This window comes from Homalodisca vitripennis, chromosome X (assembly GCF_021130785.1).
Source record: "Homalodisca vitripennis isolate AUS2020 chromosome X, UT_GWSS_2.1, whole genome shotgun sequence".
In the NCBI taxonomy this organism is placed as follows: Eukaryota; Metazoa; Arthropoda; class Insecta; order Hemiptera; family Cicadellidae; genus Homalodisca; species Homalodisca vitripennis.
In genome coordinates this window covers 86,309,140-86,324,814 of record NC_060215.1, presented here as the reverse complement: position 1 = coordinate 86,324,814, position 15,675 = coordinate 86,309,140, and the positions used below count along the sequence as shown (strand labels likewise).

At 34.4% G+C, this 15,675-nt stretch overlaps 1 protein-coding gene across 1 annotated transcript in view; it reads left to right on the top strand.

Annotated features, from left to right (window-relative positions):
* Positions 1-4,579: 4,579 nt before the first annotated feature.
* Positions 4,580-15,675, top strand: part of LOC124369307 (putative tricarboxylate transport protein, mitochondrial) — a 44,905-nt gene continuing 33,809 nt past the window's right edge. The window contains exons 1-2 of the mRNA XM_046827245.1: positions 4,580-5,103; positions 9,125-9,332. Coding sequence (XP_046683201.1) covers positions 4,998-5,103; positions 9,125-9,332 — 314 coding nt within the window. The 5' untranslated portion in view covers positions 4,580-4,997. The remainder of the gene's footprint in view (positions 5,104-9,124; positions 9,333-15,675) is intronic.

Below are 15,675 nucleotides of genomic sequence, written 5' to 3'. Positions count from 1 at the left end.
CCTAGAAAAGATTCTTTGTTAATACAACTGGTGTCAAATGTTATAAAAATGGGTAAGTAGTCACTACCCATACAATATTCACTTACCTCCCAAGATGTAAGCAGATTAGCAGATTATGGAGACTTGGTATTGCAAAAGATAAGTCTATAGTAGATGGCTGCTGAAAAAGTGTCGGGACGGTAGTAGCTTTATTGTCATGTAATAAGATATATTCAGAATCAGAGTAGGCCTTAAAAATATCGTTACCTCTTGTGTCGGCATTGGTAGCTCCCCAGTATGGGTAGTGTGCATTCCAGTCGCCACAGATTAGGAACAATCCAGGTTCATTTGAAAACATGTTTTGCCAAAACATTTTGTCAATTTTAGCTTTTTTACAATAAATATTGTATATAGTTATGGGTACCTTAAAATTATTTATAATTATTGCATGTACCTGAGTGCTACTACTGTTATATCTAACCACTTCTTTGAATAGTATGGACTTGTGGAGGACAAAAGCGACACCATCATAGCCATCATGTCTATCAATTCTACTAATGTTATAGTTCTTGTCTACTACTGTATCTTTATCCTGTAACCAAGTTTCCTGTAAAATACCTATATGAATTTTGTTATTACTAAAATGATGCATGATCTCTGGCCATTTAGGCTTCAGAGATCTAACGTTGAATTGTATTATCTTTAACTCATTACTAATTACTTCTATGGGCATTATAATGTGTGGCCTATCTCTTTACTTGTTATGTACTGCTAGATTTTTTAATAATACTACTTGGGTTGTGAGGTTTTCCTTGTTTATCTGTGGGTATGTTAGATTTAATTTTTGTTTTGGAGGCCACATCATCACTTAGAAATGACATCAGGACCTCGTCTATTTGCCCCTTTGTTTTTATCTCTACACTTTGAATTTGTTTCCTGATTTCAAGTATTTTTTTCACGTACTGCTGCTTTTAGCTTAGTTTGTTCTTGCATATTTATCCTGGGCGCATGATCCCGATTAGATGAGGAGGGGGTCTGTGCTTGTCTATTTCCAGAATTACTAAACTTACCTTGTAATTGTTTAAAAGCAGATGTTCCATTGGTGATGACTTTAGTAGATCTGAAACTACCAGTACCTGTGACCTGTTTAGGGCCGGAATATTCTGGGACACTTCTATATGAAGTGTTGTCCTCAAGATCGGCCATTTCCCTCAAGATACTAAATTTATTATTAGTTATAGTATTGTACTTACTATATGACTGGGTTTATTTGGGAGTTTGCAAACTTGGATAAATGGTTTCGTTACTTAAATTTAAATTGGTTTTAGCTACCTCAGTGTATGTTTGATTTTTAGAGAACTTTTGTGTTTTGTATGTAATGGGGAAGTATTTACAAGATGTAATTTTCCCTCATTAGGCTCATGCGTTCTTTAATTGATTTTTGTCTGAAGTATTCAGGACACTGTCTGGAGTTACTGCTATGTGACGCGAAACAATGGACACATGTTTTAGGTTTAGAACACTCCTCAGAGTGATAATTTTCTCCACAGTCTCTACATATCCGGGTTTTGTTACACGGAGAATTCATGACATGCCCGTATGAAAAACAGCGGAAACACTGCTTCACCGGGATCATGTATGGCTCTATTGGCAATCTTACATAATTAAAATAGACTACTTTACGTAACTTGTCTGACTCAAAAGTCATCTTTACAAATTGAGTATCTACTAGAGTGTATTTTACCATTTTTTAAATTATATTTACCTCTAATATTGGATACTCACATGACGCTTCCGCCAGGATCTCTTCTTGGGAAATCTCACTTTCTACATATGCTACGCCTACTGAGTGTATTTTGATGGTTGGCACAAAGACATTGTATTTAGTTAAATGGGAAGAAGTTACTAGGTTATTGGCTGCTGTGTAAGATTTACAGTTTACTACTAGGTTCTTACCTGCTCTAGTGATGAAGTCTACATCAGTGTGGTGACTGTTTAACAGTTTACCAACCCTAAAAGGATTTATTTTTTGTTTATTTTTATCCTGAACAATGACTTCAAAGGGTCCTTCATTCCATTTACTATATAATCTAACTATGTGTGGTTTCTTACGTTCAGATGGGTATTGTAATTTTTCTATATCATCTAGGGTATTATTACTAGGATCAGTGAGGGATTCCATTTCATCCCTATTGCGTTTACGTCTGATTTCATTAGTTTCCATGTTATTATCCGTATAGGAATGTTCTATTATGGAGGAAACTGCAACCACAGTTTCATCAGTTTGATGTTGAGTACTCTCCATGCTTTCATGGTTGGCTATACCTGAAGACGTGTCAGGTCCAGCCGAAACATGTACAGGTAATGGACAAAAGTTATACTGTTAGTTTGTTAAGAGTTAATTGATAATTAATGTTAGGGTATCCAAGTAAATATAATATAACAAGTATAAAAAAGGTTAATTGTTATTTACATAATAAAAAGTTTATCACATTTCCCAGGAAAATCAAATTTGAAAAATCAAGAGGCTGCAACGAAGCTAGAAAGTTGACAACGAAACACTGTTAACTCTATCAGCACGCTACGACGAATGAAATCAAAACTTAGAATTTTCAGTTTCAGCATCAATGTTGCCAACGAAAATGTAGAAGTACTCTCTAGCTTGGAGAAATTGTTAGGATTCCCTGAAACAAGAACAATTTCATAATGCAATAGTGATTATTAATTTAAACGCTTCCTAGTTTTACTGCATTTACATAGGCGAGTAAATGTTGTTTTAAATGTTGTAAGATATTCTAATTTCAAAAAGAACTGTTCAAATACAAATTCCAATTTTGTGAACTTAAGATAACATTAACGTTACACTTCTCCTTTAAACATTATTAAAAAGGCACAACATAAAATAATCTCATAAATCCTTACAGCAAATATGTAAATAAAAGATGGAATATTAAATTTTATTACACTTAAGTTTAAGCTGTTTCTGCTATAGTACAAGACGTCATTTCAAGCCTGGACGTTTAACTGTATTTTTAATTAAAAATGGAAAGAAATCTCAAGTAATAATATTAATAATAGTGTTATCTCAAAAAACTAATGTTCTTTATTCATGTAATGTTTCAACAATATATCTCAGGTCTAAATACATTAAATAACAGTTTATTTGTCACAGCCCAGGCTTGCAATGACATATCACTTATTACAGGAATTAACAATCACGTTCGTGTCTTACACGATGTTTCAAATGAGCTTATATTCAATGAATTTCAAATAGTATAAACAAGATAGTCTTCACCTTTAAATCCAATTCGATTCCTAAGCCTCAGAGCCCAGCTATGACGGCTTTGAAATACACTGCATACCCCTCCGTGATTTGAACCAGCGATCTCTCAATTAGAGAACCAATGCTATATCTATTAGTCTACGAATGAGGACTAATTTAATTACTATATTTTTAAAATCATAAAACCTTACAGAGTTCAAAATAATAAAAATTATTTTATTAACTTTAGCACACCTGTTTAATCAAATTATTTCGTTAATATCTTGAAGTCCATTGGAAGAGATGGAAACCGTAATATCCACATAAAAAATATATTGTTCATTACATTAATTAGATACATACTACATACATTTACTATATATACTCATACACATAACAGATTTAATGTTACTATGCTAGTGAATTATTCCTTTGACAGTATGCTTGATCTCAATTAGCTGCCGCCTGTCAGAGAAATAGGACCCAAACCAAACAAGTGTTGACCCATCTACACCGAAAGTTCGAAGTCTTTCTAAGATGAGCTGGCGGTCGAGGCAATCAAATGCCTTGCTGGAGGGAACCATTGTTAATGGGTGTTATATTTCGTTATCGTGCATATTTTCACAGTATATTCTTATATTTTAGTTACATAGAGTACAATTAGATGTTTTAAAGCACACCACTATGCCTGTTTTGGACCACTGGTGGACTGATTATATAATTATGTAATCGTGGCAATTATGTGACGTATTCTGATTGTAAAATTGGTTTTAACGGTAAATAAATTAATATTCCAGACCAAAATAAAGAACAACAAAACATTTTTCAATGTCCACAACCCCCACAGACACTTTACTATTGGCCGTCTAGGGAAGAGTAGACAGAGGAAGAACCGATGAAAATCATGTTTCCTCAGTCCTCTCCTCACTAAACTTACGGAACCGATGTCCTATTTTTTCATCGTACATGAAACTAATGACAATTGCACCTACCGGGGTTTTAAACGAATACGTTCATTAACAATAATGAAAGTTGAAATTTTGATGGCATATTTTTGCACTGTATTAACGTACAATAGCTAGAGATCCATACGGTATAAACAGAACAGATGTCCTATTCCTTCAGCATTCACAAAACTAATAAAAATTACACGTACGGAGGCTTTAACAGATGATGTTCATTATAGACACACATAAAGATAACATTTTACCGAAAATGTTATTATAAGTAGCGTATATAATGGACCATTATTATATCTCGTGCATGTACATGGTGAGTCGTGCAAAAAACGTGGCATAAAATATCCTCTATCGAAAGCGAAAGCGGTACTAAACTAAACCTTCTCTTACTCCCTCACTTCTCAGTCCAATGCCAATTCAATCCGTCAGTCAGTTCAGTCGAGTTGAGGATTGTTGGTGGTTGAAGGATAAACGATCAACTGGTCTATTCTGTGAATTGGCGTTCAAAAATATACAGTGATAAGTGAGATTTGTCATGAGAAATTCGGCTGACCCAGTGGAGTGAATGAGATCCATGAACATAACTTATGACTGCTCTTAAAGATTTGGTAGTTGTGGCATAATAAGTTTTACTCTACTTTGTAAATTGCTTAATGTACTTAAGATTGTGTTCCCTCTACTATCAAACTGTGAAAATTATTGTAATTGCCCAAGTTTGTACAGTCTATAAACTGTTAAAATTATTTTAATTGCCCAAGTTTATAAAGCTTATAAAACCTATTCAAATAAATCTTAAGATGAGCAACCCAAATTCGTTTAAAACACAATATCTGAGACCTTGGATGAGAGAATCTGGAGCTGCAGCAGCTGCTTCAAGTTCTGGTCTCAAAGGCATAATAGCAGGTCAGTTTATTGTTTTAGGTTATAGAAATGCTTCATACACAATGTTAGTTTTTATTTGTGCTTTAGACAATACTATTAGTCACTATGAATAGCCACTCATTACAGAAAATCAGGTGGAAATAATGTCATTGGTTGTAAAAGGTCACAGGGCCTATTTGTAATTTGTATCATAGCCTATAATTTGTATTTATAGCCTATTTGTAAAAGATTGTAGTTTAGCTAGGCCTATCTGCAGACTTCATTTTGTATTATTTTTACACACATATACATGTATTCATCTCTTGAGATGGTAGGCCTACCTAAGTTTTAGCTCGGACCACGTTAGAGCTCAATCTCAATGGATATTGCATTTTATAATTAATAAGGTAATTGTGAAAGTAACGGCTGGAGTGGCAAAATACGAGTTTCACGTTATTAACTTATTGTAATCGTCCTACTGAACAAAACAATATAAGGTTTTCACGAGGTGGAAATGAGAAATAACAAAGTTTGTAGGCTAGAACAAAAAATGGAACTACTTTTCACGTCTGGAGCAATAGTTCCATGTTGTACATCTGCCTCGGACGTCACGTGAGGAAGAATTTTTACGCAGCCGCAATCCATAATTGCACATTAACTGAAAATATGTTTGAAATTTTAGGTTATATCTTAAATAGTTTATCAATCTAGGGGACCGAGGGGAATCAGAGTTTCTGAGTGGGGGAGATAAGAAGCTAAGGAGGTGTAGGCATAAGTGGAGGGAATAATCGGGATACCAATATTCTGGCCAAAAAGTACAATAAATTTTAGAAGTCAGAGTAGGGCTATCAACTGCATATGAGTACAATTTAAGAGTTAATCGTTTTTTCTCTTTACCTTCATTTTTGCGACCTGTTCTACCTCTATTGTGAAGATTGATGGAGGTTATTTTGTATGTAACCTTAGTCTTGTTCCCCTTTCTCAACATTTTTGCAACAGGTTCTAACTCTATGATGAATTCTTTGTTTAAAGGTTATTTTTGACGATGGAAGGATTGTGAAGGAAACAGGATTTTTCCGGACATTTGCCATCGTTCAGTGAAACAAGAAAACAGTAACACTACGTTTCGAGATCTGCAATCTGATCTCTTCTTCAGGTAAAGAACTAACCTAATACATAATTACAAACTAAGTTAAAATAAACAAATCCTACTAAAGCGTTGTGGCACGCCTAAGTCAGGAAACACAACCTACATGTTGTTGTCAACTTCACTAACACTAAAGACATGCACTTAATACAAAACTATACAAAACACTAATCATTAAAACTAAACTACGGAATACAGGTCACAATGCGTCTTCACTCGTCTACTGACCCTGAGTGTCAGTCGTAGGTGGTCAGTAGACGAGTGAAGACGCATTGTGACCTGTATTCCGTAGTTTAGTTTTAATGATTAGTGTTTTGTATAGTTTTGTATTAAGTGCATGTCTTTAGTGTTAGTGAAGTTGACAACAACATGTAGGTTGTGTTTCCTGACTTAGGCGTGCCACAACGCTTTAGTAAGATTTGTTTATTTTAACTTAGTTTGTAATTATGTATTAGGTTAGTTCTTTACCTGAAGAAGAGATCAGATTGCAGATCTCGAAACGTAGTGTTACTGTTTTCTTGTTTCACTGAACGATGGCAAATGTCCGGAAAAATCCTGTTTCCTTCTATGATGAAGATTGATTGATGTTTTTCGTGTGTGCTCTTGATCTTATTCCTCTTTCTCAACATCTATGCAACAGTTTCTACATCTATGATGTTGTGTTTTTTTTCTGTGCTCTCGGTCTTGTTTGCCAATACGCATCTTATTTGCACATTTCATAATTGAATTGAATTGAATGGTTTCATGATTGGTCAGATTTAGCTGTGTAGTACATATAAAAATAAGGACATTTGTGTTTTTTAGTCACCATTCATCCTTTTATATTTGCATTTTCTTGAGTTTGGTTCACAGAAGCTTCTACATACAACAATGAAGTTACCGTCCATAAGTAGTTAACAGGTTTTACCTACAAACAATATTTGTAGTGGGTGTTCTATTAAGTTGTTTGATTGTGTTACAATGAGCAATTCAGAAATGTGTTGTTTTTAGTTTGACGGGAGTTTTACATTTTTTCTTTGTGTAAAACATGGGACCCATTGTCCTCTAGCTGAGGATACATACAGTGGAGTCCCGCTAATCCGAACACGTGTAATCCGAACGTCGGTTAATCCGAACAGGTCCAGGAGGAATTATTTATAACGATAATGAACAGTTATAGGAACTAATTACATACAAAATGAAAATGGGTGCATCATTTCGTACATAAACAAAGAAAACTTGAATTAAATAGACATACAGTATTTTATTAAGACAAATTGTGTACGGTACAGTACATAAATAATGAAATTAAATACAGTACCAAATTAAGACTTATAGGTTAAGTATGAGTTAAATTACTGTATTAAGAAGTGAAATCAAACAAAAATTGGACGTACAGTACTGATATTATTATTGAGTACAATATTAAATGTTAAAAGACATAAATTCAGTTATTCTCTTCTGTCGCATTGAAGGGAGTCTATTGGATGACGCGTAGTTTCGTACAACTATTGAACGCGTGGACCCGTACAATATCCAGTACGCTCACATTGCTTAACAATAGAACTCTCACACTAAATACGGTAAATGTGCTTAGTATTCGCAAACACGTTTATTTGTCAAGAAATACAATGCAACAGTCAGAAAACATGTTTTAATAAACAATATTGATAATTCTATAACAAAATAGACCCATTCAAGTTTAAAACCGTATTTTTCTGTAATTCTGGCTAATCCGAACAATCACATAATCCGAATAGGGCTCGGTCCCAATTAGGTCGGATTAACGGGACTCTACTGTAATTGTTTCTTGTTTTATTTAAGTTACTCCCTCCTCTTCATTAAATATTCTGTAAATTTCTATTATTATTTTTATTTATTTATTATTTTATTTTATTTTTAACTTCACTTGTGTTTGGAATTGTATTACTTTAATTCTTGTGTTGGCCAGTTGGCCCCCAGGTGGGCTACTTTTCTAATTCTTTTGGCGGAAGTGCGGGGGTAACAGGTGCCACCAATGCCCAGGGGTATTTCCAACGTAATTTCAGTTATTATTTATAGGTTTTCCTCTCTTTTATATTGTTTTACTCTCCTATACCTTTATTCTTATTGAAGTTTGAAATTGTGTGAAATGGCTAATAAAGTAAATAATTACCTCACCTTTACTTATCTATCATATAATGGCTATTATAGACTCGTCAACAGGACTAATTAGTCTGTGTCTCATATGTTAGTGAAAAGACACTCATTACTTTCTAAGAAATGCGTAAACGACGTACTAAAATATGAAAGAAGTTGAAGTTAACCCAATAATTGCTCAGAAATACCAGACATTCAGGACAGAACATTTTTTTCTTACCAGTTAACCACCATGTGCTTGGACTTGTGGTTGTTCTCAGGTGCTGGCATAGTTGCGTAGATGAGACACTTCAGCACTGAGTATTTTTCCATTTTGGTAGTGTTTGACATATTTATTGAACATGTAGCCGGTCTGAAATGTATTAATTAGTGCAAACCTTTGTCAATAATGTTCAAGAACATCTTAAATCAATTATAATTTGGTAAAAAGCTTTTTGTCTCCTGATGTTGGTGGGGGGGGGGAGGTAATGGAAAGGTTTTATAATATAACAACCCAAAGATTTTATCATCATGCCTGTTTAATATTATTCATTTCAAAAGGTCTCTCCTATGACTTAAACAAAAATATTATTGACAATGTGGTTTTAATACCGTAGTTATTTACATTTCCAAGAATCAGTAATTGACTTGCAGTTTAGTTTATATTTGTAGGATATATTGCTGTAATTTATGAGTAACAAAGGAAATTATATAGTAGAAGGTGAAATTTAAACCAATCAGCTCATTAATTTAAGAACCTAATTGTCTCTACTTTTTAAGAAATATTCAACAGTAGTGTACATCTTTTAAAATTTTCAGGTGGAATAACTGGTGGTATTGAAATATGCATAACATTCCCTACGGAGTATGTTAAAACCCAACTTCAACTGGATGAAAAGGGTGGTTCTAAGCGTTATACAGGAATTGGGGATTGTGTGAAGAAGACGGTCGCAAGCCATGGGTTTTTTGGTCTCTACAGAGGGCTCAGTGTGCTTCTTTATGGTTCGATTCCAAAATCAGCAGTACGGTAAGTTTGTGTCATATATTTTGATTCCAAAATATTATTAATATGTTTATTTTATCATACCTAAAATATTTTCATTTTTTACAAAACGTAAAAACGAAACGCAATCTATTTATTACTAAACTACCAATTTCCCTTTTTGTTTAGAAGTATTTTTAATATTATTATAGCTCTGAACTGTGTATAGACAATTAATATTAACAGATAACCTGTTAAACAGTTAAAATTGTAGTAATAGATTCTACTCTAGTTTCAACTTCTAATATCTTCTGGTTACAATTAAGTCAATTTTATTATAAAGTTGAAGTGTTATGTTAATTATTTGTATTTGAAAGGCGTATAAAATGTATTTCATTATTTATTCATTGTGTTTCGTGCTGTGTTTGTATATTTAAGGCTGTGACGACTCAGATGAATAATCCTTACTTTTTAATGATTATTGATGCCAGAAGATGAATTATTACAAGTCGAAATTATGGTAGCCTTCATGACTACTGTTTGAACTGTTTGACAAAGTTTAGTGTGAATGAATAGTAATTTTCAAAAGTGTTAAATCAACCAGTCACATAATCTTTATGTTGGTGACTTCACAAAATCATATTCCATATGGATGATGATAAAAAGTATAGATAAAACGCATGTAGAGAGTATTAAATGAAGAAATCTACTATAAAATCACCAGTAAATTTCTTGGGTATCTATCAGGGGTTCAACGATGGTGGAGGGGACAAATGGGACCTGTCCCCCACAACTGCACGTGTCGATCATCTAATAGTTTATTTTCGATATTAATATGAGAACTTTGAAATATGTCATAACCAAATGCATAAATTAAATTATATTACATTACTTATAACTATTTTAAATTTACAAAGTACATGGCATTAAATAAATAATAATTCAATTTTGTTCAAAACACTAAATATTTTAATTTTACTGTCACAACAACAATGAAAGTGAGGTTAGTTTTTATTACTTCTTGTGGCTTGTAGCTGTATCAGTTACTCGGAGTAATCAAGAAAGAAATGTACTTAGTGATTTAGATTCATACGTTACAGAATACTCCTAAAATGGTACAAGTACATGTTCTAGTTACTATTACTGCTAAGCGACTCTTGAGTATTTTGTATCAGTAACGGCGGTGATGAGTGCTGTGTAAAGTAACTGAATCATGAAAGTATCTTTAACAGTAACTTCTGCCGGGTACTTTCAGTTTGATTACCATGTATGAAGTATCTGTTGTACCGACATGAACAGTTGTACTATTTTAGTGTCTTCCGTTTAGCACCATAAGGCACACTGCCCTTTGTAATTTGGCGATTTGTGCGATCTGATGAGCAGGGTACGCTAAATTCTCAAAACTTACTTAATTACATCTGTGTTGAAAATTAAATGTTTTAAATAGTAGTTGACAAAATTAAACGCCTAAGATATGGGCTTAAGAGCTCAATAACAAGACCAATGCTGAACTTTTTGGACCACCCGTTCAAGATTAAAAGTGATTGTATTTTAGTAGCAATTTTTTTTATAATTCTAAAATACATACTTAATTAGTTTTATTTTTACCTATCTTGTATAAAAACTTGGTTTGTATAAAAAATTGGATCATGAGTTTCCGGGTTATGAATGTTCAAAGTTGTAGTTTGGTTGCAAAGCGTCAAAAACTGGTATCCTTTTTCATTGAAATCTATTTACGAGGGGTATCCAAAAAGTAAGTTTCCATTAATTATGAAAAAGTTAAAAAGACTCAAAAAATAACTGAAACACATTTATTCAACTTTTTACATCATACCTTATTTTTCTACATAGTTACCATCCCTTTCTAAGCACTCTTGGTATCTAGGAAGTAGTTTTTTTATTCCAGCATCACAAAATTCACCCGCCAAATTTTTAAGCCAAGTATCCACCTCATTTTGAAGGTCATCGCTGTTGGCAAATCGCCGATCGCCAAGGTGTCTTTTCAGCTCCGGAAACAGATGAAAATCGCTAGGCGCAAGATCTGGTGAGTATGGAGGATGACCAAAAACATCCCACTTAAATTTCCTCAAAAGTTCCATTGTTGCACGAGCAGCGTGTGGTCGGGCGTTATCTTGAATAAGCAGAACCGTGCGTGACAAAAGTCCGCGCCGTTTATTCTGTATTGCCCGCCGAAGTCTGGTGAGAACTTCACAATACCTTTCTGCATTTATGGTTTCGCCACGAGGAAGATAGTCAATCAATAACACTCCACGGCAGTCCCAAAAAACTGTAGCCATTACCTTTCCTGCCGACTCAAAAACTTTGGCTTTTTGAGGAGCTGCCTCTCCTTTTTTTTGCCACACCATACTCTGGCGTTTGGTCTCTGGAGTTGAGTGGTGAATCCATGTTTCATCACCAGTGACTATTCTACTGAAAAGGTTTTCATCTTCATCGTCAAACAATCGCAAGGAAGACTGGGCAGCAGCCATTCGTTGTTGTTTATGGGCATTGCTCAATAAGCGAGGCACCCATCTTGCACACACTTTTGCAAGCTGAAGATCTTCTGTCATGATATTGTGCACAGATGACCGGCTAACTTCAACACTTGACGGCAGTTTATCCATAATTTCATTGAGAGTCACTCGCTTATCATTGTCAATAACTGCTCGTACAGCATTAATGACGTCAGGTTGCCGAGAATTGGCCGGTCGGCCACTACGCTCATCGTCATGAACATTTTCTCTTCCTTCCAAAAACATTTCATGCCTACGACGGACCATCTGAACGGACATAACATGTTCACCATACACTTGACACAACTGACGATGAATTTCAACGGCAGTTTCGTTTTTGGCGGTCAAGAAACGAATAACACTACGGACTTCGCAACTGGCGGCAGAACGCAGTGGAGTCTCCATGATGTTTGGGCAGCAACTGACTGAGAAGCGTGACAATGGGCCAGTGACCGGCGCACCTGTTGCCAACCGAACCGCGCTACATATCCCCGCCCACAGCTGCACGCTGTGTTACGTTACGCGTCTTTTTACAGAACAGGGAAACTTACTTTTTGGATACCCCTCGTATAAACTTGACTAAATACATAAATAAACAAGCTATGTAGTACTATAATGCAACTCCCGTTGTTGAAGCTCTATGAGTTAGTTTGTGGTCAACTTCAATCTCAGGTAGGCTTATCTAACTCGTTGACATAGACATAGACATTCTTTATTGCCATTAAACATGATATGCAATAGGCAGAGTCAAATTACAACATGATTCATAACCAAATTACAATAGAATCTTCAATTGCAGGTTACAAGTTAGAAAATTAATTAAGAGTAAGTTTTACATTGCAAAAATATAAAAATATGAGTTTAAGGCACATACAAAGCGTCAACAGTTAAAAGATCCTTAAAACTAAATTAAAATGGTAACTTAGCTTAAAATTTAAAAGTTGTCTTGTTAAAAGTGAAATTTAAAAACTCTTTTCATCATAAAATGGGTTATCTATTAACCAGTTATACATAACATTCTTAAATCTAGCACTGCTGATGTGATGAACAATTGGTGGGAGCCTGTTAAAAAGCTTTATGCTCATAACATTGTAGGAAGACATAGTTTTGCTTAGCCTATAGTGAGGAAAACGAATAGTGTGACTAGACCTGGTAAAATGGTTATGTACATCAGTAGCAAGGGAGTGTTGAAATAAATTATTTTTCACATGACATAAACATACAAAGATATACAAGTTGATCACAGTCAAAATTCTCTCTCTAACAAAAAGTGGTCTACAATGGTCAGTTGAACCTAAGAAAGTTAATATCCTTAATATCTTCTTTTGTAACAATAAAACATTTAATACACCTATACCATTACCCCAATACATAATACCGTACAATAACACAGAGTGAAGAAAAGCATAATAACATTGTTTAAAAAAGTTGGTGGGTACAATTTCTCTTAATCTTCTAATCAGGTACACTACTTTACAAAGTTTACTACAAACATGTACTATATGTGAATGCCAAGATAATTTTGGGTCAATATAAAAACCTAACAATTTAACAGGTTGTACAAAGTCTACATTATTACTATTGAGAAAACTATTGTTTACAGAAAAGTTTATTATTTGAGTTTTTTCCACATTCAGTAAAAATTTATTTGCTGCATACCACTCAACTGCTTCACTTAGAACTGTATTTGTCATGTAATCACACAAATTGAGATAACAGCTATTGAACTAAAAAAAAGTAACATCATCAGCAAACATAAGTGTACTTGCCGATACATTATCAGGAAGGTCATTAACCATTATCAAAAAAAGAAAAGGGCCCAAAACTGAACCCTGTGGTACACCATACAGAACTTGGGCAGCATCGGATAGAGAACCATTGACACAAATTTGTTGATAGCGGTTATTTAAATAAGATTCAAAAAGTTTCAATTCAGTACCAGTAACCCCATAATGCTCTAACTTTTGCAAAAGGACGCCACGGTCGACACAGTCGAAGGCCTTGCTTAAGTCGCACATTAGAGCTTGTGACAACTCGCCTTTCTCACAACCTTCAATAATTGAATCCACAAGGTCACCGACAGCGTCAACCGTAGACATACCAGGTCTAAAACCAAACTGGGTAGGAGCAAGTAACTGACTCAAAGTAACTGCTGATTTGGTTCTTGATGACTGCTTCTACAATCTTAGCTATGACAGGAACTAAAGATATGGGCCTATAACTAGCTGTATCCTCCCTGTTTCCTTTCTTAAAAATAGGTATAACTTTAGAAATTTTCAGCTGTTCAGGAAAAGTGCCTTCAAGCAAACACCTATTTATACACTCGGTCAAGGGAAAGACAATTACATCAGCAACGGATTTTATGAAGTCATTGGACATGAAATAGATATCTTTACTTTTAGATGGTTTAAGTCTAATCAAAATTCTAAGGACCTCATCGGTAGTAACACTCTTCCACCTGAAACAAACATTAGGTCTGCGTATTTTCTTCAAGAGCACATCCGCTGATGTTGCTGCAGAGGGAATCTTCTGTCGCAGCTCCTCCACCATGCCCCCGTAGAAAGTGGTGAACTCCTCGAGAGAAGGTGAGATGACAGATTGAGAAGAAGAAGATCCAGTCAAAGATTTCACCACCTGCCATGCAGCTTTAGTTTTGTTGCCCGAAGTATCAATAAAACGTTCATTGGTGGATTTCTTGGCATCACGAATAGCAGATTTATATTGATTTCTTGCAGTGATGTAGTCCTGCTTGTCCACGGGTGATTTAGTGCAGTTAGCTAAAGTGTGCAGAGTCATTACATGATTCTTGAATTCATTAAGTTCTGGCGAGTACCAACTACCAGTATTACATTTTTTAGGCCACTTCTTCCCGCACCTCTGTAGTTTGCATGGAAAATAGATCTCCATTAAGTTTAAGATTGCTCCAAAGAACAAGTTTCACGAGGATGTTGCGTCCTGACCGCTCAGAAGGAGCAACCAGTCAATAGTACTCATATGATCTTTAAGTAGGCTGATTCTATTGGGTGAAAAAACTCTAAATGTCACCAAAGCAGGTACAACACCACCAGACTGTTCGCAGGAAACTAACTCAACTAAAATCACATGGTGATCGGATAGTCTTTCTGCACATGGTCTTTCTGCTCTGCCTGCTGTCTGCTTTGTTTACTTTATCTATATTGTTGACACTATGGACTGAATCTGCACATCACTGATATGACATTGTCTCAATTCATTGCAGTTTTTAATAGGAACTGTTCATAAATTTAAAAACATAGTGTGTTAATACATTGAAGTCAAATTATTTCTTACTATAACGTTTTTATTATATTTATAATTTAATCAACCCATTTTCTTATCCTGCTTTTCTTTATATTACAAATAAGAATATTCTTGACATACAATATAACAAGAAGAGTTTTATAAAGAAATAAACTTTTATTGGTGACTCATTAATACATTGAAGTCAAATTATTTCTTACTATAACGTTTTTATTATATTTATAATTTAATCAACCCATTTTCTTATCCTGCTTTTCTTTATATTACAAATAAGAATATTCTTGACATACAATATAACAAGAAGAGTTTTATAAAGAAATAAACTTTTATTGGTGACTCAATTAATCACTAAATAAGTGTGTTTGAAAAATCCTACTAGTGTCATTGCTTACATTGAGAAATTGACAATCTGCGTTTAATAAACCCATTTTAAGTCAATTACATTAAAGAGAAATGTTTTCAAATAACGAAGTTGTCTTTGCCAAAGTGAGGGGATGGCCAGCTTATGTTTCGAAATTTGAAAACAACAAATACCACATTGTATTTTTTGGTACAAATGAAACTGCTTTGTGCAAGGAGGTAGATGTTCTTTCTTA